Raw genomic sequence first — 26,075 nt, 5'->3', positions numbered from 1 at the left:
CAGATGATCCTTGGTAGGTGAGGTTTCAAATTCCAAAAAATTAGAGTAAAGCAGGTTGAGATAAGAGGTACAGGCGGTCTAGACGAAAAGGATCAAAGTCGAAGCGGCGCTAAAGGTTGGGAGGGAAAAGACGAAGTTTGGAAAGCGGCGAAGATGTTTTGAGTGTTGTTCCGGTCACCGCTTCGCCCCGCATTGACTTTGGGCTTCATTCAACTGTTTTAACCCAATATTGATATCAACAAATGTTTACGAGTTTAATAGCAGACGCAGTTAGACAACATTAATAGCTTCCATGCGAAGCGCCTTGAACTTGATAGACATGTTGTTCTATCTAATACACAATTAATGCACGCCACTCCCTAATGCGTTATGCTAATGGCCATAGCCTCATTTCTAGTCAACGTGAGGTTAAAACACAGAAGAGCTTAACGAGATATGATATGACATGTCGGAGAAAACAAAGGTATCGCGATACAGGTCCTCGGAGCTTGAATAGGCCATGACCGAAGATGAAAAGCAAAGAAAAGAAAAAAAAAAAACGTAATCGTAGAGGTTTACCCAGCGATGTCATTCTGAGATTTCCTCCCATGATGTACATTGTAACCTTGGAACATAATCCAGATCCACCATGATCGGGACCGCCTGGGGATCAGAAGAGCGGACAGTCCATCAATTGGTCTGTTCCATTAACTAATAAAACAGAGACACCCAATCGAGATATAGAAGACAAAGAGTGGGTAGACGGCAATGCCCACTCGGTTCCGAACGACACCCGAGCCGCCCAGGATACTCACTCCTGCTGCCAGCGACCAAGCCACAAGGACGAGGTAAACAGGTATTCTGGCAATAGTAGGCAGGCCAAGTGCACTGAGCAAAGCAGCAATCACAAGTGGAAATAGTGTATAACCAATGATGCATATCGACTGGAAGAAGGAGCTGGAAAGAAAGTCATAAGTATCAGCATAGCCCATTGATGTCGGGACAAAATATGAAAATAGAACATACATTTTGCCCCCAAGAAGCTTGATTTGAAGTGTCACAGCTGCCTCTCCAATCCAGACAATGCAGAAAACACCGGAGAAAACAAGCGATGATTGGTCGCCTTTGGCCACGGACAAGAACAAGCTTAGTACCAAGCAGAAGACCAGAGGACCCCTTAAAGAAGAAGAAAACGAAACAAATTAGCTTCCGGTTCGTTGGGGCTTAGCCAAAAAAGAATATCCACAACGTACCATAGGTCCCAGTCGCGCAGCCCATCACTCATTCCACCCTGCAAGACCACATCGGCATCCGGCCAGCGTCCAACGAGCCCGCGTAGGTTACGACCGAATCCAGACACCTCACCTCTTTCCGCAGCACCACCGATACCACCCCCACCGCGTTGCATCATACCTCCCAGAAGGTACTTGGGCCACAGGACCTGGCGCATCTTCTCTCCGACGGCAACCAGGTCGCGCGACAAGGTGGCCCAGACAGTCTCATCGATGGTGTTTTGAGTCGCGCGGCGATCTTCACCAGGGATAGATGAGGTGAGATAGTTTCCATAGCCAGTTCGACCACCCCCTCGTGAGCCGGAGTCGGATTCAATGTTGCCTCTGAGAGGGGCTGTGTCGGAAGTTTCGTGTAGGGGGTCATCGGCTTCGATATCTAAAGGACCGGAATTTTAATACATCAGCAAATAAATTGAGATAGATGGTCAAACTTGAAAAGGCGGCGAAAGACACTCACCATCATCGGCATCGATCAAATCATCGTCTAGAAGGGATTCGTCGTCATGCAGGTCGCCATGCGACAGGCCGTGTTGTAGGCTCGTCATGATTATTCGCGTTGACTGCGGATAAAGGAAGAGGGATAGTGTTGAGGGAAATTAATTAAGAAGCATCACCCTTCAGAACCGGAGCGCCAAATACTGTGACAGGTGAAGTATAACGTGGTTGTTAATGGCTTGGAGGCTTGTCATTGGAAGCTCTCCCGGAGAGGCTAGAGTGGCATTACATGGTCCCGTGTTGGTCATAACATGGTAACATTACCAGCTTCCCCGCTTTTATTGATGTTCCGTATGTAACTGTCAAGTTCATCATTAACAATCATCTTCATATCCGAAACTCATAATTCCTGTTGTTTCTATCTCAATCCCCGGATTTGACAATAGAAATTCACTTGAGAAAGACAACTATTTGAATGCTACCTGGGGGGTCTACTCTATTGCTCTGTCGCTGAGCCTGTCCCAAGGTCTGGAAAGAATCAGCTGCGTACTAGTACCTATATGCGTGTACGTGTAGTACCTACTACTGCATCATCGCAAGGTCATCGATGGATATTACATACATACTAGTATATATACATACTACTGTAACTAGTCAACTGGTATGTTCTGACCTTGGAATGTTCTAAGAGCACTGGCTTAATCGCTCTTGGAATGGTCATCGATGCCGAGCGCGCAGCACTTGAGTACATACTAGTTGATGTAAACCCCAGGGTTTTCAAAATTTCAAACCTTGAAAGGATGCAACGTTGAAACATTTTCAAGGTTGAAATCTATTGTTCTTCAACGTACGGTGGATCTTCCTGGTACAAATCATATTTGTACCGAGTCCCCGGGTGATCATCACGCAACTCCCTCTGACCTCTACCATAAATCTTCTCGCGAGCCGTCAGAGGCTCATCGGAGTCACTCGGGGCCTCAGGGTAAAGACCACGCGTCCGCAATTCCGGAATTAACAAATCAACAAGATCTTCAAATGTGCCCGGTGTGGTCACATAGCCAATGTTGAACCCATCTAGGTCAGCTTCGCGAACCCAACGCTCCATCTCATCCGCTACAGTCTGCGGACTGCCAATGGCCAATGGCCCAAGGCCACCAATAGCAGCTTTCTCTGCGACGATGCGAGGTGTCCAGCGTGGAACGTCTTTGCTTGTTTTGAGTAAAGAGTCGAGGAGACTGGTGATTTTTCCAGCCTCCAGTGAGTCCGCTGGCTTGATCTCTTGATCCAAGGGAATCTTGGAAATATCGATGCCTGTCCAGCCACTAAAGAGAACCAATCCACCGATGACTGAGGCGTGTTTCTTCAGCTCTTCGTATTTCTCTTGTGCGTCTTCATCGGTTCGCCCCACGATGGGTGTGAAAGTACCGAAGAACTTGATGGATTGTGGATCGCGACCGAGCTTTGCTGCTTGCTTACGGATGTTCTCAATCTTGGGCCGAAGAATTTCGGGTGAGTGGGAGGAAACAAATATAGCTTCTGCGTGGGTCGAGGCAAAGTCCGCTCCTGCAGGTGAGGTACCTGCTTGAAAGAGGAACGGTGTACGCTGAGGAGAAGGGTCCACGATGTGTCTGGTATTCAAGGAGAAGTACTTCCCTCTGTGATGGATCGTGCGTATCTTCTCAGGGTTGATGTAGGAATCGGTGTCCGGGTTTGGTAAGAGTGCATCCGGTGCCCAAGAACCTTCCCATAGCCTATGATCCAAAGTATTGGTCAGTAAGCATTCTGTGGACGTTATAGTATCATCTGAATTGATCTCACTCACTTATAGAGGACTCTCAAATACTCGTCAGCTTGGCGGTAGCGCTCGTCGTGTGAGATCGGACTATCTAGACCAATGGCTTTGAAAGCGGATTTTTTATATGATGTAACAACATTCCAGCCTATTCGGCCGTTAGTCAGATGGTCCAAGGTTGAAAATCGCTTGGCGAGTAGGAACGGCTGCTCAAATGACGTTGAAGCTGTTATGCCGAAAGCAAGGTTTTTTGTCACTGCAGCCATCGCGGAGATTGGCTAAAGGGTGGTTAGCTTTGAATTGGCTATGATCTATCTCAAGTCTACTCCTACTCACAATGGTTGGATCCGTCATCGGCCATTGAGCAGCTCGCCGGATGCACTCATCTGCACTGCCCTGGTAGGTGTCATGCGCTCCCGTCGTGTCTGCCAGGAATAAGGCATTAATACCACCGCGTTCTAGCAACTTGGCCAGTTCAATCCAGTAATCAAGCTTGCGCTTCGTGGCCGATTTGTCTTTGGGATTCTATAATATCCATTAGCCAAGGATTTGCTCATCTCCACGAAACAAATATCAAACACACTTTCCATTGCCCAGGAGACAAGTGTCCCACTGTTGACATATCAAATGCATTGAGCAGGATTTGCTTCTTGCCCTTGAAACCGCTTGGGCCACTGAATTTGTTCATATCGTCCATGGTTATCAAATCCAGTATTGGGGTCTGTCTTCACTTAAGGCGAAACCTTCCAAAGTTGCAGTTTATCTTTCCTGTTAAAGTGCAACCTTTGGAAATTTGCGAGTTGATCAAGGTACATGTACTGATTCCAAGATGCACAAGTGGTGAGTGGAATAAATATAGCTCTTTCTATCAAGCTCGGAGAAAAATCTCGGAGAAAAATCTCCATCACCCCAAAGGCAATTATCAACATTGGCCCATAATGTGCACATCTCACGCAATCGATCGGAAGATCGCCGAAGGAAGTGCTACCTGCACATGTGGATATGCAGCACTTGAGCCAAGACACTTGTATCGGCACCCTCAAGTGCTGTAACTAGGTACTAGTACACATTGTAGTAGGGGATTATGGATTATGTCCTGACATGTCGTTATATAGCCCTGACGTGCCGTTACCAGTGGTATTGTCATTGATTGGTGCCTGTCCTTCAAATGTTACTGTATAGCGCCTGTAGTGACTAGATTGATTGGAATACACACTCCTACACGTCTTAAGTGCTCTGATCTGACCTAGAGAGGGCCTCCTCCTGCTAGTTAACTACTGTTCTTTAGTCAACTGGTAGTAGTCTCGGTATTGTCCACGCGTCTTAAGTACTGGATCGACTTGTGCACTTCGATGACATAGTATATGTAGTATATAGAGTTCCCCTCGTTAATACTATATACTATATATGTACATATATGTGTGCATATGTATATTGATAGTAAATGTAGGTACTATCAATTATCGAAGCACTTGAGGGCTACCAGTTGACTAGTATATATTAATTGATGTGTGTAACATTGAATATTGAATCAATGATTAATAGTTCAATGTTAGTATGTAGTTAGCCATACATACATCAATATATACATATATGTATAATATATATGTGTATACTTTAGTATCCAGATGTCCAGATGTCTAATTTGCATGTATGTGGAATCTATATCCAATGTATGTATGTATATATAGGTAGGTATTGAATCATTTGAATGCTCTTCCTATGTACCATCAATTGAAGCTTGAGCGTACGTGCTCCATGCTCTATTCTTCTTTTAAATATACAGAAAAGGCTAACACAAAAAGTATGTAGAACAAGAGTTATTATAGGTACATCTATTTTACAAAGGGGGGGGGGGGGCTTCCAATACTAATGCAGTAAAGCTGGAATGGGCGAAAAGAAACATGGTTACCTGCACTGGAGGTCAGGAGCTCAGAGCTTGGATTCTGTGGGTTGAAAAGAGGGAGGTTCTAATCCTTCCACGGGGTTCTGCCCATCCAGCTTGGATGTATCACATGCCTCGGCATTGTTTTTTCTCGAGTGGTGCGTGCTGCGCTGCTCGGGCGTAGAAAACACAAATCCTTCACCGAACTTCTCAATGATCGCCTTATCAGAATACTTCTTAAGCATGATGGATTCTGATCGGAGTAACTTGCGGTCAGCTTTGGAGAGGAAAGCCGAGTATTCAGACTTCAAAACTTCATCAATCATGAGACGAATGCGGGCCATTGTTTTGACAGCAAGGGGCCCCGGGACAGCCTCTCGAACACCAGTGTCCCAACGGCCTTTCGGTGACTGTTTCCCATGCTCCATGGCCTCGTGAAGTCGGGTAAAATGGGGTCGAAGAGTCTTTAGTGCAAAAAGGTGAAGATTCACTTGCAACTTCTTTCCTAGTGTCAACAAGGTACGACCCTCACGCCTTTCCTCGATTTCCAAGCCTCGCAGATACAAGAGAAGGTTTGGCTGCTGTGATAGTGATTGTACCAATTCAAGATATCCCTGGAGCGCTCGAGGATCAGGAAGAAGCAAAGATTCGCCCATGATGTCCATAAGGGCATTCGCATGCACGAGGCACGATTGATTGTGCTTATCGCGACGACAGACAGAGAGAGCAATATGCAAGACCTTGCCACTGACATTGCCAGAAGGTGCTAACTGGTCCCGAATGGCTTGAAGTGCCTTGTTGCTTGCTCGTGATACCCGGAGAAGACGCAGAAATTGCGTGGTGGCGACCTCATCGGGCTTGATACGCAATGGTGTCGAACCCAACGTCAAATGATTCCAGTATTCATAACCAGCTTTACTGCCCTGCGTGATATTGAGACACGCCTCCTGAATCAAAGTAAGATCTTGATTCCCAGGTTGAAGTTCTGGCACTGGCCCTTCAGGAAGAGAATCAAAGAGCAAGTCAAAGTTTTCCTCTTGCTCTTCTTCGAAAGAACTTTCTTCTTCCTTCGTCCCATCCTTGTCCAATTTCAATTTCTGGTTGTTTTCGTCCACAAACGGAACGTCCTCCTCCACAGCCGGCTCCTGGTTTCTGCTTTGTTTCGTCTTCCACATCGAGTTGGGCGTATTTTTGGTACTTTCTGGTGGTTGTTTGGCAAAAATGGGAATACCCATAGTTTGATGGTAGAGAGCAAGAACGTCATAGTAGTCATGATCGCTGGCGCCTTCCAACAGTAGTGCAGACATTGAATGCACTACCTGGGCGTCAGGAGGTAAATTGTCATTTTTCCAGCGGTAGAGAATATCGGCCCATATCCTTTTACCATCACTGACTAGCTGAGCCTTGAGGGCAAATATGCGGTCAATTTGACTGGCATCCATGGTCTTTATTTTTTCACGATGAGCGAACAAGAGGGTTCCCAGTATAGTGGTATAAGTCGTCATGTCCGGTGCTTCGGGGCCTTGTTCTGGGAGACTCCCAGCAATGCGCCAAAGTGAGTCCACATCACCCTGGTACTGACAGACTGCTAGCATCGCATTGGTGTGAATGATATCGCGCTCGACTCCAGAGTTCTCAGCTGAGATCGAGTTGTAAATAGCTTCCGCTGTGCGTACGATGTTGAAGCCAGGGGCTTTGAGGGATTTCTTAAGTCCACGAAGCAGGATCGTGAAAGTCTGGGGATTTGGTTTTCCGGCACGCTTCTTCATCTATCGATTCAGGATTAAGGGTCAGCGAGGCGATTTTTATGGGGGGGGGAGAAGAAACCACGTAGTGGTATATGTTTGCCGAGCGAACGCACATCATTGAAAAACCGCAGGGCCGCCTTCGGATGCCCCCTTTCAAAACACCAATGGAAAATCCGGTTCCATGCCACTACAAACTTGGTTCCTGGTATCTGTTTCGTTGCCTCCCGAGCGAGGGCCACCGCCATGGCAGGGTCGCCTCCTTTTAAGGCCGTCGAGACTCGCTGTGCCAGTAGAAGCGGATCCTGTACCCACTCCATCTCCAACCGAACATGCTTGGGATTAACGTGCGGCGATGATTGCTGCGCAATTTCCATCAATAACTCTTCAAGCTCCCGATTTCCAGACCCACGCGAAGAAATATTGTGGCGACGGGATTTCCGACCGGAGGCATTGTCATTATCAGGGTAGGTTGATTGCGACGCCGCTAGGGATGCGAGGGAGGGCTCTGAATCTGTGTTTGAATATGGTTCGTCTTGCGCTGCAGTTGTTGTCGCATAAGGTCGTAGAATTCTGGACGCAGTCCGCAAGTCCAAGTGTTGACTGACGCTGCTGCGGTTGAGTCGTTGCTGGAGCAGTCGACTGCGTAAAGCTCTGTTCAAAAAAGCCCCTGTAGTCGCCATTTCCAGGTGAAAGGCAAACTTGGCTTTTTATCAGTCACCGAGCTCTGTAGTTTGATTGGAGTATTGGAAAAATGTCGCCTGTTCTGCTGGAAAATAAGGATCATGGGCGGTTGGCAGACGTGAACAATTATTTCCGATATGAATTCCACTAGGAGGAATCGGGCTAGATCCATTCCCTTATCCATCAGGCACAAATACCTGATACCTTAAACCCCAGGCAACAATGACACATTTCTTGCTACTAGTACCAAGTAGTTAATAAACAAGTGTGCTGTCTGCGTGACTAGCTACTAGTAAGTACTACTACTGTGTGATTTTCAAACTTGACAGTTAAGAATGTCGTAATACTATTAGTGCTGTAGTATCTAGCATGCCTACTAGGTAGTATATTCGTTGAATCAAGGATTTGCAGTTGCCACGCCGAGCGGCTGCTCGAGCCTCTGTCCGCATCATTTCCTTGATACATATGCGGATTCATCCGCACATGTAGTAGGATTACTCTGGCATTCTTTCAGGTTGTTGATTGGGCTGATTAGGCGGCTAAAAGGAGGTCCTAAATGACGAACCAAAAGCCGCGCTGTTCTTTATACGCGCGCCGTGGGGGTGTTACTATGTGTTAGTCATGGCCTTTGATATCGGCGCGTCACCTCCGACTTTCCAGTTGTATCGCATACTAACTTCTTCAATCACCAAGCTTGTTTTTACCGACACCTCCATCAAGTCTGCCAATAGCTCCCTTCAATGCTCTCCTGTGCTTGAGTTTCAACTTCAAAATCAATAATTGCCCTGGGGTTAGCAGCACTGGTTCCTCGGAGATGCTCCGGAGTCAAGTGTCGGTCAGTTTGGTTGCTTCAGGCGCTCAGGCCTTGTACCCCGCCATAACGTTGTGATCCCACACAGTAAGGGATAAAAGGGGTAGCCTTCTAGTAACGGCAACTTCTCTTCATCAAGAACCACTGGATGAATTTTACTCATACTGTTTCCATTCCTATTCTTCCTTGCACCCCAATTCGACATCAACAGCCATGTATTCCCCCAAAGTCGGTGATCATATTGACAGCCTTGATACGCCTTCAATGATCGTTGACCTTGATCTCTGTGAGGCAAACATCAAGAAATTGATGGATAAGCTTCTGCCCACAGGATTGAACATCCGCCCCCACCTCAAGACGACCAAGAGCGCCATCCTGGCGAGCAAGTTAGCCAAGGCTGGAGCAACTGGAGGTTGCGTGGCTAAAGTAAGCGAGGCGGAGGTGATAGCGGCTGCTGGGTTCGATGATCTCCTGATTACATGTGAAATTATTGGGCCTGCGAAGGTGAAGAGGCTCGTGGAGCTGTATCGCTATCACCGGAACATTCGAATCGTGGTGGATAGTGAAGTTGGTGCAACCGCCATAAATGAGGCACTGGCAACATCAGGCATTCAGGAGCCAATCGCCGTTCTGATTGACCTTGACGTTGGCCTACACCGCACGGGTGCCAAGCCTGGGAAGCCAGCCATGGCCCTCGCACAGCATGTTGCTAGGCTGAAGCATCTAAACTTGATTGGCGTTCAAGGTTACGAGGGCCACCTACAGCATTTGCACGACAGAGAGGAGCGTAAAAGTCAGTGCCTACAATCAATGAAAATCCTTACCGACACGGCGAATTCGTTCCGGGAGGCAGGCTTCAAAATGGATGTCGTCACAACCGGAGGGACCGGTACAGCGGAGTTTTGCGCAACAGTTCCAGGCGTTACGGAGCTTCAGCCTGGATCGTTCATCTTCATGGATACCGATTACCGAAATGCCGTGGGAACATTCTATTCCAACAGTCTCACACTCCTGTCAACTGTTTTGAGCAAGCAAGGCCCTCAGACTGTTACGATTGATACGGGACTGAAGTCCCTGACGACGGATAGTGGCCTAGCTGAGTGCAAGGACTCAAGGTACGCTTATGGTGTTCTGGGTGATGAGCAAGGTTCGCTTAGCTGGGACGACAGTGCGCCGGCTCTGACCATTGGTGACCGCGTGGAGATGGTCCCTAGCCATATTGATCCAACAGTCAACTTACATGACTTTTATTATGCCCACCGAAGGGGCATTATTGAGGAAATCTGGCCCGTGGACTCGAGAGGAAAGGTACAATGAAGAGAAATATTGTTCGCTTATATGCTTCATCTTTCGAGAAATGAACCAGATGATGGTCATTGGCTCATTGCTCTCCTGGGCCTTCTCTACACCTCATGTCTGATTTTCCTTCTCTATACTTTCTTTGACCTCTCAAAAATCTCAAGTTTATTCATCAAAGTTGATTTTGAGCTCACTGATATGGCATATTGTCTTAGCATTTTCATTGTGTTCATAAAGCTGATAGAAAAGAAAATTACATAGACAGTTTATTGATCATCGTCGTGCGATACAACTTTGATTGTCATCTATGATGACGTACCATATCGGGCTAACATTATTTTCGGGAACCAATTTACCTGGTCCAATTATCTCCTTTAATAGCTGCCGTAGAGGCGAGGGCGTTATATGGGGGAGGTTCTGGGACAAAGGTAGTAGTATGCTTGATAGTAAATACTAATCATCAACACAAACAGAACAAACTCGTAGCCCTGTAGGCGCCGGCTCAGTATTTCTCTTGGCACCCGCACGACCAATTTGACAACAGCTTCCGCTTTCCAACAGCAAAAAGCGAAGCCCGGATTCTAAGTGCAGTGCAAACAAAACAACCCCTGTTGCTCTTGACTAGGAATCTCTGTCACATATCACCATACTCCCTTGAGATTCACGAGTCAACCGCGCCTTCACTTTCACCTCTGCACCTCCGAACTCCCCGCAATTTCACACTTCCACCTGGTCCCACTTCGAAGTGGTCTCCCCGCATCTGCTTTCACAAGATCTATCCTCCATCCACCCTTTCATAAATATGGCCGCCTTTGAATCTTGGGCCCAATCTCAGATCAGCCAGCTCCTCCCGCTGGATGAAGAGTCTTTGAAACAAATCGTCAACTACTCAGCCAGTCTATCCAAAGATGCCTGTGCCGATCACCTCAAAAATCTCCTCGGCGACTCCCCGGCAGCCTTGGAATACATCACATCGTTCAATGCACGTCGTGATTCACAATCGACAACCTCCTATACCCGCGATACCTCATCCACGAACAATGATCGCCCTCGGGGGAAGAACAAGAAGGAGAAGAAGCCGCTACACAGTGCCGGTCCACCACGCCGTCCAGACAACTTTGGCAACGTGGGAGGAGGCTATATGAAGGCGGATAAAGTTGAAGACTACATGTCGGCTAGTAAACACCCATTGTCGTCGTCTACTTCGGGACTTTTCGCGCCTAGCTCATCAACATCATTGCGCGACCAATCGCCGATGCCAACCTCTTCCAAAACCCCGCCGTCCGCTGCCGGTCCGGTGATATCCGATTTGCTGCCGAATGTGCGATCAAAAACGACCAAATCAGCTCGACAAACAGGAAATCCCAAGCCCTCGAAGGGCGGCGAGTCTCTCACAACCAACAATATTACCGATTTGACGGCTGCCATCGCTGCGCTGGAAGTATCAACCAACCCCGGTTTGAGCTTAGAGAGACGAAAATGTACCTGCTACGCGTCGATCCATCCATTATTCGATCCTGCTCCGAATTGTCTGAACTGTGGGAAAATAATCTGTGCATTAGAAGGGCTGCAGCCGTGTTCCTTTTGTGGTACGCCACTTTTATCGGCGGAAGAAGTGCAAAGTATGATTCGAGAACTTCGCAATGAGCGTGGCCAACAGAGAATGCGCGCTCACAACGAAGGTGTACATCATGATGGGGGACCACGGCCAGTTTCTGGATCTGAGTTGACGCCTAGCAAATTAGACGCTGCTAGGGCCCACCGCGACAAACTTCTGAACTTTCAAGCGCAGAATGCCCAAAGGACCAAGGTTGTCGACGAAGCGGCCGATTTTGAAACCCCTAATACCGCTGCGACTCTGTGGATGAGTCCAGCGCAGCGAGCGCTCGCGCTGAAGAAACAACAGCGAATCCAGCGCGAGTTAGAGGAGAAGGCCCGGCCGGAGTGGGAAAAGAAGAAGACCGTCATGAGCCTTGATATCAAAGGTGGAAAGGTTCGACGGGTATATCAGTCCGCAGCCGTGGACCCAACGCCAGAGCCTAATGAGTTGGATCTGATAGATACCAATGCGGAAGCCTCTTCAAAGTCTCCCGGTCAGCATGCATTTAGCAACAATCCGCTTCTTGCTGCTGGTGGATTAATGCGACCTGTATGGCGTGCCCCGGATGGCAAAACTGTTGAGAAATCGGAGAAATCGGAGCCGAAACAGATATGGCGGCGGGTACAAGATGACAATGACGATAATGAATCTTGGATCTTAGATGGTGGTCTAGAAGGGCATAGCAGGTGACTTGAAGGGCTACTATCGGGTCTGAGTGGAGACAAAGGCCCAGGAGAGATAATATAGAAAGAACAGACAAACTCCAAAAGACACAGAAGTGACAGAACAAACACAAAGATGACAAGGCTGTAGACGGTATATACTAGTACTAGGCTACACATCACCGTGAACCTTTGAAGTTTGCAACTTTGGACTTTATAATCCGCAGTATCTTCATAAAATCCACCATGATTGGGAACAAACCTTAGGCTGCATCTAGTAGTTGAAATAAGCGCGATGCGCGCTCGCTCGGCATTGAGATTCTTCACTTTGATCTCGATTCTCCACCACTGGACGCCCCGTGATTATCCGATTCTCCGTAATCGGCGACTTATCTGATTTGTAGATTGTCTTATCTTATCCTCCACCTTCCGCCGCCTCTCTCTCTCTCTCTCTCTCTCTCTCTCTCTCTCTCTCTCTTGCAAGTCACAACTCACAACTACCGGCACCATGCAAATCAAAGCTCTGAGCTCCTTAGCTCGCGGCCAGCCAGGTGTCCTACACCATATTGTGACTCACCCTGCCAAAACTTCATCTCCACACTCTAATTGACGAGAACTAATATTTGTTTGTTTTGCTTCGACAGACTTCCCGGCTTGTCGCCTTCGAACACACCCGTGGATCCCCCCGCAAACCACATACTCTTATCTTTGTTGGCGGATTAGGTGATGGTCTCGGTACAGTCGAATATGTAGCGGATCTGGCATCTGCACTTGAGGGAACAGAATGGACAATCTTCAATTTGGTTCTGAGTTGTTCCTATGGGGGTTGGGGCATGGGCCGACTAGGCCAGGATATCGACGAGATCGCGCAATGTGTGGACTATGTTCGAACTTATAAGGAACCGCATTATGGAGCTGGAAAAGTGGTTGTTATGGGTTCTTCCACGGGTTGCCAAGACGTAATGCATTACATCAATTGTCCAAATCCTCGACTTGCACATCCTATTTTCGATCGCGATTGGACACCTATCCTACGCCCCGCTATCGATGGAGCTATCATGCAATCCCCTGTGTCGGATCGTGAGGGGATTCTTCAAGTTCTGAATGACGGAACCGAGCGTGATAGTCCCTCTGAGATGCGTGACCTTTACAACAAGGCCGTGGAAGAGGCGCGAAAAAAAACCTATGACGATGGCAATTCCGTGGATACTCTTGTACCGTTGTCTGTTACTGGGCGGATTGGATATCCAACCTCGGCACCGGTGAGCAGCCGGCGCTTTTTGAGCTTGACCAGCCCTGACAGTCCAGAAAACCCCGAAGAGGATGATCTATTTAGTTCGGACCTCAGCGACGAGCGCCTTGCTCAGACATTCGGAATGGTCGGGGTCAGGGGCCTTCTTAACCAGAAGCTGCTAGTTTTATATTCGGGTCGGGACCAATCTGTTCCTTCCTGGGTCAATAAGGCTGCGCTTCTCCAACGGTGGGAGAGGGCTATCGACGTCGGTGGAATGGAATATTGGGACCCATGCAGTTTGGTCATCCCCAATGCTTCCCACCAGCTGAGTGATCCAGACCAAGAAGAACCGAAACGTATTTTGGTGCAAAGGGTAACTACATATTTACACAGTATCCAGAGAAGTTGATTTCATACATCAACTGATGCTATATATATATACTGCCCTACAACCTATAAATTGCCATCGTTGGCGATCCTCATCAACATTTGAAACGTCGTTTGAATACCTTGTAGGTTTCAAATGTTCAAATGTTATCCTTACATGTATGTATATATTTGATATTATATGTATCCTTGAAGGTCATAACATTCAATGTTTGAAGGTTCCAGATAGCACTTGAGTCAGGAAGCGGCTCAAATTAGCCAATCCTTGTAGGGCAGATGGTTTATATTGATATGTCAAAGCGTCTATCAATGCACATATGTACTAGTAGATAGTAATATTGAATGTTGTAATTCTCAACCTACATATACATATCTGACACTATACATATACTATGTGCATATAATTTCGGCAAATTCGCAGACTCTCATTACATGTATATAGCTGATTTAGCTTAAAGCCACCAGTAGGTTCGTTAGATTTTCAGTTTCGGCGTGAGCGATTTGTTATTTTACGCTGTCAGCCGGTGTATAGCAAAATAATAATAATATCTCATAGGCAAAATGACGCATGTGTGTAAGATTCAGATTAAAATGGTACATATTGACTATTGAGCATGACTCTTGTTGAATACTGCTTTTTATTACTGTAGAGCAGATCGGTTAGCTTAACATGCCTAGGGGAAAGGATGTTATGCCCCCAAGGTTAGAATCAACGAAAGTAGTAAAAAGACGGGAAGTAGATAATTAGGCAGAACGAGGAATTAATTAATGAATAGATTATACAGGAGGAATAACCACCGGAGCCTAAGTAATAAGATTTAGGATAGCTACTAGGTATTGAACAGGGGCGGGACTTCAGATACGCAAGCATCCCGTCCATCACTAGCGCGTAAAAGCAACCCAAGATTGGATGGTTACATTGAAGCAGGCTTGGGCTTGCTAAGCGACTAGAGGCAGAAATTGGCGAGTGAGGGAGCTAAAACCAAGCGATCCTGGCAAAGCTCCATATCAACGCAAGTGCTTACACTTTCTAATCTGGAAATATTTAGGACTCGGCATAACCCCGCCACGTCTAGCTAACCTCCAGAAATGGCACATGTGACCAACCTCCCGGTTGAAGTGATCGGACTGATCTGCGCTGAGCTTTTAAACTCAGATATTAAATCGCTCCGGTTAACATGTACCTGGATCAGTCAGATCGCCCAGCTACGGCTCACCCGCGTGTTCCTCTCCGCCGACCCAACAAATATCAGGGTCTTTCGCGCCATTGCAGACCATGAACAGTACCGGGAGCGAATCGCTGAAATAATTTACGACGATGCACGCCTCGCCTTTTGGAAACTTGGTACGCGTTCAGGATTTAACAGACAAAGATTGGAGGAAATTGTCGCCATGAGCACCGAAGGCTGCCCAAACTGGTTTGCCGAGGCTTGCCACCAGAACATCGTCCATCTGGCTCTTCGCAAGGGACAAGATGTAGACCTGCCACATCATATCGCGCGGGCAAATCAAGTCAATGCTCAATTACCACTGGGAATATGCTGGCAATATTACCAAAATCTGGTCCAACAGCAGGACGAAGTGCTCCTTTCGAAGCAGCACGAGGAAGCATTTCTTTACGGGTTAACGCGCTTCCCCTCCCTCAGGCGGGTAACTATTACCCCTGCTGCACATGGATGGGTATTCGCTCCACTATACGAAACACCCATGATCCGCGCCTTTCCCTATGGGCTCAATTACCCTATTCCGCGCGGATGGCCAGCAGGAGGAAATACGACATCGCTCTGGGAAGATCAAGACGAACGCCATAAGGAACAATGGCATGGATTTTGCATGGTCACACGGATACTGGCTCAAGAAGTGTCGCACCGTGTCATAGAGCTGTTGATCGACGTCAATGGACTCCCTATGGGACTGAACTGCTCGATATTTTACACCGATTGCGAGGAATATAACAATTTGGTCACGTTTCTTTCCAGACCGGGATTTCGGCGTCTCGATCTTTCCCTCTCCGTCGGCGGACAGGAAGGCCGGCGCTGCGATTGGATTGCTTTCCGGACTCGCTTCCTTTCGGAGATGTTAAGCGAAGCCGAGGAACTCGAGCACTTTAGTCTATTTACCACTCTCGGGATGGATTCAAGCCATCGTCTTGGTTCTGAAGTACCCGAGGGTGGCGGTTCGATGGCGCACTTTATCCCGTTGCAAAAGGTCTTTCCCGTCTGTTACTGGGATAACCTAAGGCACTTCCAATTATCACGGTTCATGGTAACCCAATCCGACCTCATAGGCCTACTAACAGCTATATCGACCACTATCCAGACCGTATCGCTGAATTTCCTAATCTTTTTGGATGACGGCGGGAACTACTATTCGCTTTTGTACGAGATCCGCGATACCTTGAGATGGCACGAGCGAGAGCCCGCCTTCCGACCAAACTTGAGTATTGGAGTGGATATGGATCCTCCATATATAGGGAAAGAAATCTGGGTCGAAAAGGAACTTCACGAATTTCTCTATGAGGGCGGGAGGAACCCCTTCTTTGCTGACTATCCGAACCGAATTGAGGCCGGCATGGGCATGGAAAGAGATACTTTCGAGGTTGCATATGAGCGACCATATTTGCCGTCTGCATCACCATCAAGGCGAAGTACCCACGTGCCTCCCAAAGACATGTACATGCTTGAATAACTACGCCGACGCTTTCTTGTTATTCTCTTTATAAAAACCAATCAGCGAATCGAAATGTCCGTTCTATCTCTACTAAGCATTGTCCTTAACTGGCCATTCCATCATAGATAGGTATTGGTATTTAATCAGCTACCAGAGCTAACAGGTTACGTCGGACTGAGGCATCTGCGGGAGTATTATTATCATTCAAATTACTTCTACGGCGCCACGCCGTCAATCTGTTAAAGATGTACCTAGTATCCCAAAACATGCGAGACCTAGTACACAGGCTCATATTGCAGCCAAAAGAAAATAACAGAATTGGATATTGTCAGGATTCATGTGACTGCGCTTGTTGATGGATCAGGGCTTCTCCCTCTTCTTCTCTTCTTTTCCCTTCCAGACCGCATCCATAATCTGGATTGTTTCTGTCTCCTCTCTTTCCCCTTTCAGACAGATACATTATTACACTAAGCACTTAACAACAATCTTCCGAAACTGACCATCCAGTGTTTCCAGCTCAGTGCCTAAACTTGCCAAATCATCCTTGGTCATATCTCTCCTCGCAGTGGCCATGGTCGAGAAGTCCCCCGGATCCCGCGTACCAGTAAGTAGTAAAGCTTCTAAAATGATAATCGGTGCCATCTTAGGATCTTCTGCAATCGAATAAATGTTTGTGACGCCCACCCCAGCATCGCCAATCATCATGATAATCCGTGACATACCAGCAAAGGCATCATCCACTACCAGGTCCAGCTCGCCTAAGAAGGGTATCATGAGAAGCATCTCCATAAGGATGTCGTTGATCAGCTCCTTCTTTTTCTCGACATCATAAGCGTCTGCTGTTATGACTACATTCTGTATGTTCGTCACAGGCTGGCTCAGCAAGAAGATTGCCATAGAGATTGACTGAACCATATCATCCGTTGCACCCATCCACGAACCCAACGCCAGCTCCATCTTGGCAACACTCATCGTCTGCGTGAGATTCTGAATGTTAGGCATTACAGTTGTCATAATGTCCCTGAGATTGGTCACCGTGATGTCGCTATCCGGTGCCTTCACAGGAAACCCTTTGTCTGTTAGATGTAGCGGCTCACAGGGGTTCCGTGATGACTGCCCAGTACAGGTGATATTAAAGGGGTCCTCCCCAAATTGAACCCATGCTTTAACAATACCGTATATCTTGGTAAGGTTACTGTAGAACCCGTCTGCATCCAAAAGCATGTAAAACACCGAATAAGTGCCTGCGTCTATGCCGATATCAGCTAGACAGGAATTCGGGGTATTATTCACTCTAAGGCGACTGTACGTGCATTCCAATAATTGGTTTTCGGGTTCCAACGGTTTGTTAGGACTTATGAAGTCGTCCAGCTGGGTTTTGATTGTCGACTTGACATAATCAATATAGTCATCCAATTTGGAGTCGTAAGAAGAGGTAATATCCGTGAAGTTGGTCAACATCTGGTTCAATTTAATTTGTAGCCAATATAGAGTGTAGTAATCAATGCAAGTGGCAGCGATTATATCTATGGCAGCTTTAAGATTATCAAATGTCGCGTAGGATATGGTGAAATTGTATATAGTGGGCACAGTGTTACGGACCTACAGGGGTCGCGCTCCCGCGGGGCAACGAGACCCAACCGAATTGTCTGACGTACAGGTCACGTGGAAGGCATGGTTCCAGGAACCATGGCCATTCCGTTGTACCCAGACAATACAGAATAATACAGGGTCGCTACGGGAAGACTATGATTTGAGAAGGCAACGCGAGAAATGGCTTATCGCAGGATAGACAATATCGTAGGGATCAAGGATCCCTGGGATAGGAAACCTCCTACGACAAGACGCGGGCCACGGTTTCGCGCGACAACAGTTATCACATGAACAAGAGTATCCTAGGATACACCACGGTTAGGGGATTCCGCAGGACACCAGTTGTCCTAAGAATACTATTATCCTACGATGAGTGATAGCTGTTAGTGTTGTGCGAACGATAGGATCCTGGGAATATCAGGATCCCACAGACGATGGTCACATGACGACTTATCGGGCGATGAGACCAGCTCATCAATCAATAAGGCCGGAAGATATTAAGTAATAAGTCCCGGACTTATTAAATAATATAAGGGATTAGGTATATAAGATAGTTATTACCTATATATATTTAGTTCCTTACAATCAATCATATATTATTACTTAGAACCTAATAGTTTATTTACCTATTAGTTTTATATAATATAAACCCCTACTAGAAGAGATATCCTTAGTCTCTAGTCTCTTAACTTAGAACCTAAGTATAGCTTAACTAGGTAATACCCTCTTAGATATAGAACCCCTTTAAGTCTATTCTATAGACCTAAGCCTATATAAGGCCTAATATTAACTAGTAATAGTATAGTTATGAATTAATGACTTAAGGATTGAGTATCTACTTAGTAAATAGAAGCCCTAATAAATAATACTTACTATAATTATAGAGTATTATATAATATATTAATTATCCTATCTTTATAGAATATATATAAAATTAGTAATTAATATAGTACTAAATAAAATAGCTAATAACTAGGGAGGATAGTAGACTATAATATCTATTATATTACCTATAATAGTAATATCTACTAATAAATAACTTATAGTAATAATAAGCTAGCTCTAGGAGTAGCTTATTACCCTAAATAACTACTTAGTACTAATAGTTAAACTACTAAAGCCTATATTCTTTAAAGGAGCTTAAACTTAGCTTTAAAGCTTCCTAACTTAAATAGAAATATAACTTTATATTATTTACTACTCTGAGGAAGTAGATAAAGTTATTTATATATCTATCTACTTAAGGAGATAGGTATTTAACTAGTTTAAATCCTATATCTAGGAGTTTAATAAGAAACTAATAAAAAAATAGAGTAATATAATAAAGGATATCTTTAGGTCTTATAATAAATTTAAATAGAAACTTAAATAGATCTTTAGAGATATTAATATAGTATATATAGTAGAAAGAAAGCTTAATTAACTATAATAAACTAGCTTAGTTAGTAGTTATATAGTAGAATTCTAATAAATTATCTTATACCTAGATATAAATAATAATACCTATATTTAGTTATTTAAGTATAGATTAAAGGAAGAAGTTAAAAATAAACTTATATAAATTAATAAACCTAATAAACTAAGTAAACTTATTAAGATAATAGTTAAATTTAATAATTAATTTTATAAGAGAGTATAGTAATAATAAAAAAATAAATAATAGAAAAATAATTCTAGCTAATTATACTATTTATAGTTAGGAGCCTATTAATAATAGCCTAGGGAGTTATATAATAACCCTTATAGACTATAACCTATAGAGCTTAATATAATAAGACTACCTAATAAAGAATAGAAGTATTCCACACGACGGCAAGCGGGGGGCCAGAAACGGCTCTCATTGCACCAGTTTTCCGCCGCTTCTGACCGCCTGCCGGTTCCCGCCATGGTCTTGCCCCAGCAGGGTTAGCGTCCACCCCTACGCGCCCCTTCGGGCTTAGTGCCCCTCTGGCCGCTTTTACTGGCTCCCACGCCTGCCCTCCATCTATAAAACACCGCTCGTCCTCTCCGCGACTCGACCACGCACTCCCTCTTCCTTTTTCTTTCTCACCCCTTTTTTCTACAGTCCCCACTATCCCCCCTGCACTGGCTCGCCACCCGATGCGCTGCCCCTTCATTTCACCGGAGACGCTGCTTGACCCACCGCCCTCTCGGCCAGCGTTGCTTGCAACGTCCGATATCTCACGAGTAGACGGTTCGATTTCATGAGACTAAAGGCTACTCTGTGCAATACGGTACCAGCCCTTTCATCTAGTCTGTCCACCGACGGTGGGATATACCATGAAGCTCTCGAATATGCCTCCTTGTCTCACGCGTCTCGCTCAATCGCGCTGGCCATGGGTTTGCGCGGCCGCGTAACAATGCCTCGAAAAGCGCGACGCCTACGCCCCGATTTGCCACTTTCCATCCGAGGTTGCATTGTACAGCCCGCAGTAGTGCAGATTCACCCTGGCCCGCTCGTTCGAGAGCGCCCCAGGGTAAGAGTGTCGTCATGGTCGGTTTCACCTGGCCTTGGTTACCCAGTCGACGAGACTTTGGACGATAATGTCATAATATGGGCCAATGGCAGAATTGCCGCATTGTCGTCCGGTCTCACTCGATGCCATGCACTGCGTCACGGGGCCGACGATGGTGCTTTCCGCAGATGGTCCCTGCTCATGTGCACACTTGAACGATTGGAGGCCAGACCCAGACTAACGATATTTGTGGAACAACGTTACAATGGGAAACAGCCAAGGTATTCGCATGCTGTTACCGGTATTGGTGGTCCTCAATACCTTGTTGTGTAATTGGTGTGGCTCCGCTCCTTTTGTTGAATCGAACCGAATTGGCGGAAGTGGACGGAGCGCACTCCGCCGTCTCACTGACAATCCTCGTCTATAAAGGAGATGGGATTTCTCTTGGAGAAGCTCAATCAGACAGAGACCCATCAATATCCTCCGTCCCTTCCCCCTTACCCCTGCTCCGTAACCCAATTCCCCCCATATTTGAGCCTTTCCCATCTCCTTCCTTATCTAGGTTCAAAATTACACCTTCAAAATTGTTCTCGCTACCCATTCTGATCAACATGTCAAGCACGAACTTCCGCCTTGAATCATTTCGTGCATGGAATCCTCCACAAGCTAGAACTCGGCCTCTGCGCGAACCTGCAGGGACTTGTCGCTACCCAAGTCCAGTCTCAATCACTGCCACCCCGCCGCCCTTGAACTCGAACAAACCAGGCGTAAGGCGCACCGAAATTGACTTCCACAAATCCGAACGACATCCCCTACCCTCCCGCCCGCCGGTGGAAGCCTGTTTGGAGGGTTTATATTTAGAAACTCCAATTACTCGACGCGAGTCGGCGAGCTTAGGCCGAACACCTTCAACTATCCATTACCCCGAGTCTGCGAATTCCGAGATCGTTACGCAACCACAAAATATAGTGGACGTTGATGACCTCGCCTCTATAAGATCGACCGACAATATTGACCAGGAAGCTGATCATCAATTCCTCAGCTTCGGATGGGACGACTCAGAACTCGCCGACTTTGCCCGCCAGGAACCTCAAGCTGCCGATTCCGAACGCCATGCTCAGCAGACTGAACAGCTTCTGAATATCGAAGCAATCGATCCCGCAGTCTTGATGAGTCATGATCCTCCGGGTACTGAGCAGGCCCAAACAACGGAGAGTATTCATGCCACTGCAACATATCTGGAAGGTTGTCCCGCGACGCCCAGTCGTTCTCAGAGCCAAGCCTCACCTCCTCAACGTATACGACAAAAGTCAAAGGAGATGATGGGAATTGAATGCCAGTCAAGAACAATAAATTCCTCAGGTGTGAGGAAAATGCATACGAAAAGGAGCTCCGGTCGATCCAACAAGACTTCTGGTAATCGTCAGAGCATTTCTTTCTTGAAGGTCTGCGATCAGTTCTCTGAACTTTCAGTTGAAGACCGTGTACAGTTTCTGTCCTGGCTTTTTGAGGGCGCTTTGTCTTATTGTGCTTCTACACCCTTGAGCGCCGGTGCCGCTTCTCCCTTGAGACACCTCCCAAGCCAATGTGATGGCATGACTTCCGACTCCGAACACAGAACCTTGAATACTGAATTGGTTGAAATGCAGTATACCTCTTCAAGAAAAGGACTACCGTGGTCTCTGCAGGAAGACCGTCTTTTGGTGCAACTAAGAGATGAGCAAAACCTCCCTTGGTCGGAGGTGGCCAAACAATTTTCACAAAAGTTCCCTGGGCGAAGCAAGGGGTCTATACAAGTTTATTGGAGCACATCACACAAGAAGAGATGATGATCTTTTCCTTGAACCCTCGATGAATTTCCAGAAGTTTTAGTATTCCACACAGTTTGCGACCTTAGAAAATCTCACAAGTCATTTTTTATTTCCGATGACAACGGTCCTTAAGACACTTTGAAAAAATGCTTAGAAAGGTCTGGTGTCTAGCCACGTGTAGGAGCTGAGAACCACGATGACCGGGTTCTGGCATTTAATCAGTCATCATTCTATTGTTGTAAAATTGGTCAAGAGACTGAACTCTGCATTCACTTCCTTTAGGTAAACGATAGCCGAAGATCATTGGCTACATGATGTAAATGGCAAGCCCACCGAGGATGAAATGGATCTCCACGTGCCCAGTAGCCCGGGGTGGAGAATTTTCCTGACATTATGAGCTCGAATTAGCCACTATCGAAAATGATCAACTGATAGCAAGATGGATTAGCAAGGACCATATAAAACGATTCAAGGTCATGTACTGCGTATTACAGTCGAGTTTTTCCGGTATGCCCAAATTACCATACATAACGTCCGGATGCAAGCAGACGATGAATAATCAAGTATGATGATACAGTGCGGGGAAGGCACGGTATTATACCCCTCATCTTGAGTTGAGGTAGGCGAAGAGTGACGCCTGGTGTGAGCGCATCGTTGCGGATGCAATGGTCGTAATATTCTTTAGCCACTTTCGCGATGATACTTTCTTGACGAATGTACAATATCGATGCTCAATCTGTTTTGAATTTCCTCAAAATACCACGGTATCCTTACACGTCCTATTTGGCTGCCATGACATAAAGAAGAAAATTACCGGGCTGTATCGCAACTACGGCAGGCTCAATCATCTACTCTTCCCAACGAGGCTTAACCTCAGACAATTCTACAATTCGTTGTGAAAATATTGTGTCGAAAATATAGCTCGAACTGTCTCACAGGGAGGGTTAGTCTGTTTACGTCGCTTTTCGTGATTCGTGTAGTTCTTGAGCAAAAAATCGGGGATACGCTAGTCCAATATGAGGGAAAGGCGGTGACTTCGCATGCCAGACCGCTCACAGACTTACAGACCGCTTAGAGACCGCTTGAATTGATACTTTATTTACATTACAATACGGAATCAAAACGTGAATCAAGAAAATCACATGAAAGCAATACGAGGATCGACTACACAACCACGCGATTATGAAGCGATGAAATCATGTATGTGTTTTTTACGTGCTCCTGACTCGCATTGTGGGAACAGATTGATTTTGCATTAAATTTGAGCCCGCTTTATGCAAGATGCGGCGATGCTGCTTTGAACCGCTGACAGCATTGTGTTTACGACAAATAGATGGTTATTGTTCATTGAGAAGACACGAGGTTGTGTATACAAAGAAAAGACCAAATATGTGGATTTCCACCTTGAATCCATTCGTATCTTCATATAGACAACTCTGGCTAGTTCAGATGGTTCAATATGCTTTTGAATCTCAGCCACTTTTGCTCCTGGGGCTGCGGTGGTTGCGCTCTATATAATTGAATTGGAAAACCTAACACCTGGCCTGCATTTCACTTCTCAACTAAAGGCATATATCTGATCGATACTACGGAAGCTTCTCGCAGCTGCGTAAACATACAACATACCTAGCCAGTTGACAAGGTTAGGCAGTAAGAAATGCACCGGCCTCGTTGTTTATTGACTACGCAGAAAAAAGATGGAAAAAATGACAACCTGTTGTAACTGGACTAACCGTGTGCAATTGTTACGTGAGAATGAGCTAGCCGAGGATTCGTTCACTCGAATACCGCTTAAGCACTCAATCACACAATCCAATCAAGAACAGTTCGATTAATGATGGCAGGCATTCCTCTTAGCAAATCGCATGCAGCGACTTCCGAGACGCTGATATAGGCATAAGCGTCTGGCTTTCAGCGGTTATGAAGTAGATTATTACCGCACTGAGCATCACATGGATTGTCTTTTAATCGAACATCCTTGCGGCCTGACTAGAGTTTTTTGTTCAGCTTAGTCTGTAAATCGGTTGTCATGCTTGCCATACCTCTTTTGCAATTGCGACGTCCATACTGAAAGAGCAATTAGGAACTTGAGTCCAAGAAATACAGACGTGGCTTGTAGAACTTCGTCTTCGTTAATTAAGAAAAATTGATCGTTGAATAGAGGGCTAGGCCAAGTTTTTAAACAAGGGGAAAAAGCAAATGAAAACCGAACGTTGAAGGCAATAAGTTTTGGTGAGCCCTGAAACATTATTATGTAGATTGTTCTTACATATGATTTTCAACAGTACCCAAACGTTCTCTTATTACTTGGTTACATTCAAGACGCAAGAAAGCGTGACCCCAGGTTTATGCTCTTCACACGTCTGAGGAGCATGGGCGATACAAAGAATACCTGTCTCCTTGCTTTCTCTTGAGATCTTCCGACTACCAAAGTCACAGTGACACTTTGCATTGCATTCCTCAATCACTAATATGACTCCTACGACTTCCAATCAGTCGCATGTATTTCATGCGAGCAAAAATTCGATACGCCAAAAGCAAGGACGCCGCAGAATCTGTCTGATGAAAAAAGCATCCGAGTACAGCAAAATCTGTGATGCCGACGTCTGTGTCGGGATACGACTACACGAGACAGGGAAGGTCTTCATCCTGTCTGCAGATAGTACAGGGTTTTGGGAATTTGTCAAATCAAAACTGGTACTGTAAGCCGCCAAATGAGATTGTCGTGATAAAGACTAATCTCCCTAGGACTCATATTACCCTGTTCCGAAATTCGTCACCGAGCAAGATCTTGAAAAGACTGGAAGCATGGCCATATCACCCACGGAGGTAGAGACAGAGTCAGGACAAGTCGACAATGAGTCATTCTCGCAAGAGGCCCATGAATGAGGGAATTTGCTACGTCTACGATGTTGAGGTTTGGCATTAGATGCATTGCCGAAAACATTTCAGCTTCTTTGCACCAAGGGGAATGTCGCGTTCTGCAACGTAGAGTTTGAGCTCCCTAGCTAGAACCATTACTTTTGTTGTGTTGATATTTTCTAAGAGAAGTATTTGTCCGTGCTTACTCCAAGTTTGCTGTTTCTTTATCTTCGCGAGCGCAGTGAGGTCTCGCGTAGGCGTTACTTGTCTTATGCAACTATTTTCGGCCAAAATCTATGAGTACATGAGTTAATATGCACGGCTACACCTCGTATGGAGAATTGGGGGTGATAATTGTTGTCTCTGTACGACAAGACTCTCATTCTCGGCATAGCATTGAAAAGTTGGTAGGAGACTTCAATTATCAGTCCCTTGGAATTTTGAGCGCGCTTTGTGAAATTCTGATGTAGGCGCTTTAAAGCTCAGGTCCTCAGGATGTGCCAAGAGAAGCCTGTGCTGCGTGTCTGATCAGCTCCCTAGTAATAAGAGCATCACGTTGATCAAATTTCGTGAAAAGACTCAGTGGCAGTGATCACCAGCAATGATTTTCACTCACTTTATAATTACCTTGCTCAATCAGATAACACTTAAGTTGAGGCTCGAGCGACTAGTTTGTCCATCTTAACTGGCTTCAATTTGTAAGATACTTGCATAGACTTCCAACATTTCTTGATGGTCTGGATGCGTATTGAAACCACGAAATCACATCTGGAAAGCGGTCTGTAGGCGGTCTATTGGGCGGCCATCACTGGCGGTCTGGGAAGCGGTATGTGGGCTTCTAAACAAATAAGTTGCGTTGAATTAGCTGACAAATCTTT

At 46.0% G+C, this 26,075-nt stretch overlaps 11 protein-coding genes across 11 annotated transcripts; 7 read left to right on the top strand and 4 right to left on the bottom strand.

Annotated features, from left to right (window-relative positions):
- Window positions 1-686: 686 nt before the first annotated feature.
- Window positions 687-1,816, bottom strand: N7466_001655 (Yip1 domain protein; the record flags this gene model as incomplete). The annotated part of the gene is made up of 3 exons (XM_057161053.1): window positions 687-1,155; window positions 1,233-1,647; window positions 1,729-1,816. 3 exons carry the CDS (start codon window positions 1,814-1,816, stop codon window positions 687-689), a joined length of 972 nt encoding a protein of 323 aa, XP_057024338.1.
- Window positions 1,817-2,538: 722 nt separating this feature from the next.
- N7466_001654 (xenobiotic compound monooxygenase, DszA family) lies at window positions 2,539-4,195 on the bottom strand (the record flags this gene model as incomplete). Its single annotated transcript, XM_057161052.1, has 4 exons — window positions 2,539-3,457; window positions 3,529-3,776; window positions 3,835-4,023; window positions 4,082-4,195. 4 exons carry the CDS (start codon window positions 4,193-4,195, stop codon window positions 2,539-2,541), a joined length of 1,470 nt encoding a protein of 489 aa, XP_057024337.1.
- Window positions 4,196-5,430: 1,235 nt separating this feature from the next.
- On the bottom strand, window positions 5,431-7,811 carry N7466_001653 (pentatricopeptide repeat-containing protein; the record flags this gene model as incomplete). Its single annotated transcript, XM_057161051.1, has 2 exons — window positions 5,431-7,152; window positions 7,245-7,811. The coding sequence occupies 2 exons, from the start codon at window positions 7,809-7,811 to the stop codon at window positions 5,431-5,433; spliced, it is 2,289 nt and encodes a 762-aa protein (XP_057024336.1).
- Window positions 7,812-8,836: 1,025 nt separating this feature from the next.
- Window positions 8,837-9,940, top strand: N7466_001652 (DSD1 family PLP-dependent enzyme; the record flags this gene model as incomplete). The annotated part of the gene is made up of 1 exon (XM_057161050.1): window positions 8,837-9,940. One exon carries the CDS (start codon window positions 8,837-8,839, stop codon window positions 9,938-9,940), a length of 1,104 nt encoding a protein of 367 aa, XP_057024335.1.
- A 784-nt stretch (window positions 9,941-10,724) lies between these two features.
- N7466_001651 (C2HC5-type zinc finger protein) lies at window positions 10,725-12,212 on the top strand (the record flags this gene model as incomplete). The annotated part of the gene is made up of 1 exon (XM_057161049.1): window positions 10,725-12,212. One exon carries the CDS (start codon window positions 10,725-10,727, stop codon window positions 12,210-12,212), a length of 1,488 nt encoding a protein of 495 aa, XP_057024334.1.
- Window positions 12,213-12,692: 480 nt separating this feature from the next.
- Window positions 12,693-13,827, top strand: N7466_001650 (uncharacterized protein; the record flags this gene model as incomplete). The annotated part of the gene is made up of 2 exons (XM_057161048.1): window positions 12,693-12,752; window positions 12,829-13,827. The coding sequence occupies 2 exons, from the start codon at window positions 12,693-12,695 to the stop codon at window positions 13,825-13,827; spliced, it is 1,059 nt and encodes a 352-aa protein (XP_057024333.1).
- A 1,067-nt stretch (window positions 13,828-14,894) lies between these two features.
- N7466_001649 (uncharacterized protein) lies at window positions 14,895-16,493 on the top strand (the record flags this gene model as incomplete). Its single annotated transcript, XM_057161047.1, has 1 exon — window positions 14,895-16,493. The coding sequence occupies one exon, from the start codon at window positions 14,895-14,897 to the stop codon at window positions 16,491-16,493; it is 1,599 nt and encodes a 532-aa protein (XP_057024332.1).
- A 444-nt stretch (window positions 16,494-16,937) lies between these two features.
- N7466_001648 (uncharacterized protein) lies at window positions 16,938-17,936 on the bottom strand (the record flags this gene model as incomplete). Its single annotated transcript, XM_057161046.1, has 1 exon — window positions 16,938-17,936. One exon carries the CDS (start codon window positions 17,934-17,936, stop codon window positions 16,938-16,940), a length of 999 nt encoding a protein of 332 aa, XP_057024331.1.
- Window positions 17,937-20,272: 2,336 nt separating this feature from the next.
- On the top strand, window positions 20,273-20,857 carry N7466_001647 (uncharacterized protein; the record flags this gene model as incomplete). The annotated part of the gene is made up of 1 exon (XM_057161045.1): window positions 20,273-20,857. One exon carries the CDS (start codon window positions 20,273-20,275, stop codon window positions 20,855-20,857), a length of 585 nt encoding a protein of 194 aa, XP_057024330.1.
- A 278-nt stretch (window positions 20,858-21,135) lies between these two features.
- On the top strand, window positions 21,136-22,353 carry N7466_001646 (uncharacterized protein; the record flags this gene model as incomplete). Its single annotated transcript, XM_057161044.1, has 1 exon — window positions 21,136-22,353. The coding sequence occupies one exon, from the start codon at window positions 21,136-21,138 to the stop codon at window positions 22,351-22,353; it is 1,218 nt and encodes a 405-aa protein (XP_057024329.1).
- Window positions 22,354-24,807: 2,454 nt separating this feature from the next.
- Window positions 24,808-25,224, top strand: N7466_001645 (uncharacterized protein; the record flags this gene model as incomplete). Its single annotated transcript, XM_057161043.1, has 2 exons — window positions 24,808-25,032; window positions 25,084-25,224. The coding sequence occupies 2 exons, from the start codon at window positions 24,808-24,810 to the stop codon at window positions 25,222-25,224; spliced, it is 366 nt and encodes a 121-aa protein (XP_057024328.1).
- Between the last annotated feature and the right edge of the window lie 851 nt (window positions 25,225-26,075).

This window comes from Penicillium verhagenii (genome assembly GCF_028828195.1).
Source record: "Penicillium verhagenii strain IBT 33310 chromosome Unknown utg000003l_segment0_segment0, whole genome shotgun sequence".
NCBI lineage: Eukaryota > Fungi > Ascomycota > Eurotiomycetes > Eurotiales > Aspergillaceae > Penicillium > Penicillium verhagenii.
The sequence above is the reverse complement of the archived record's forward strand: the minus strand, read 5'-3'. Positions and strand labels throughout refer to the sequence as shown.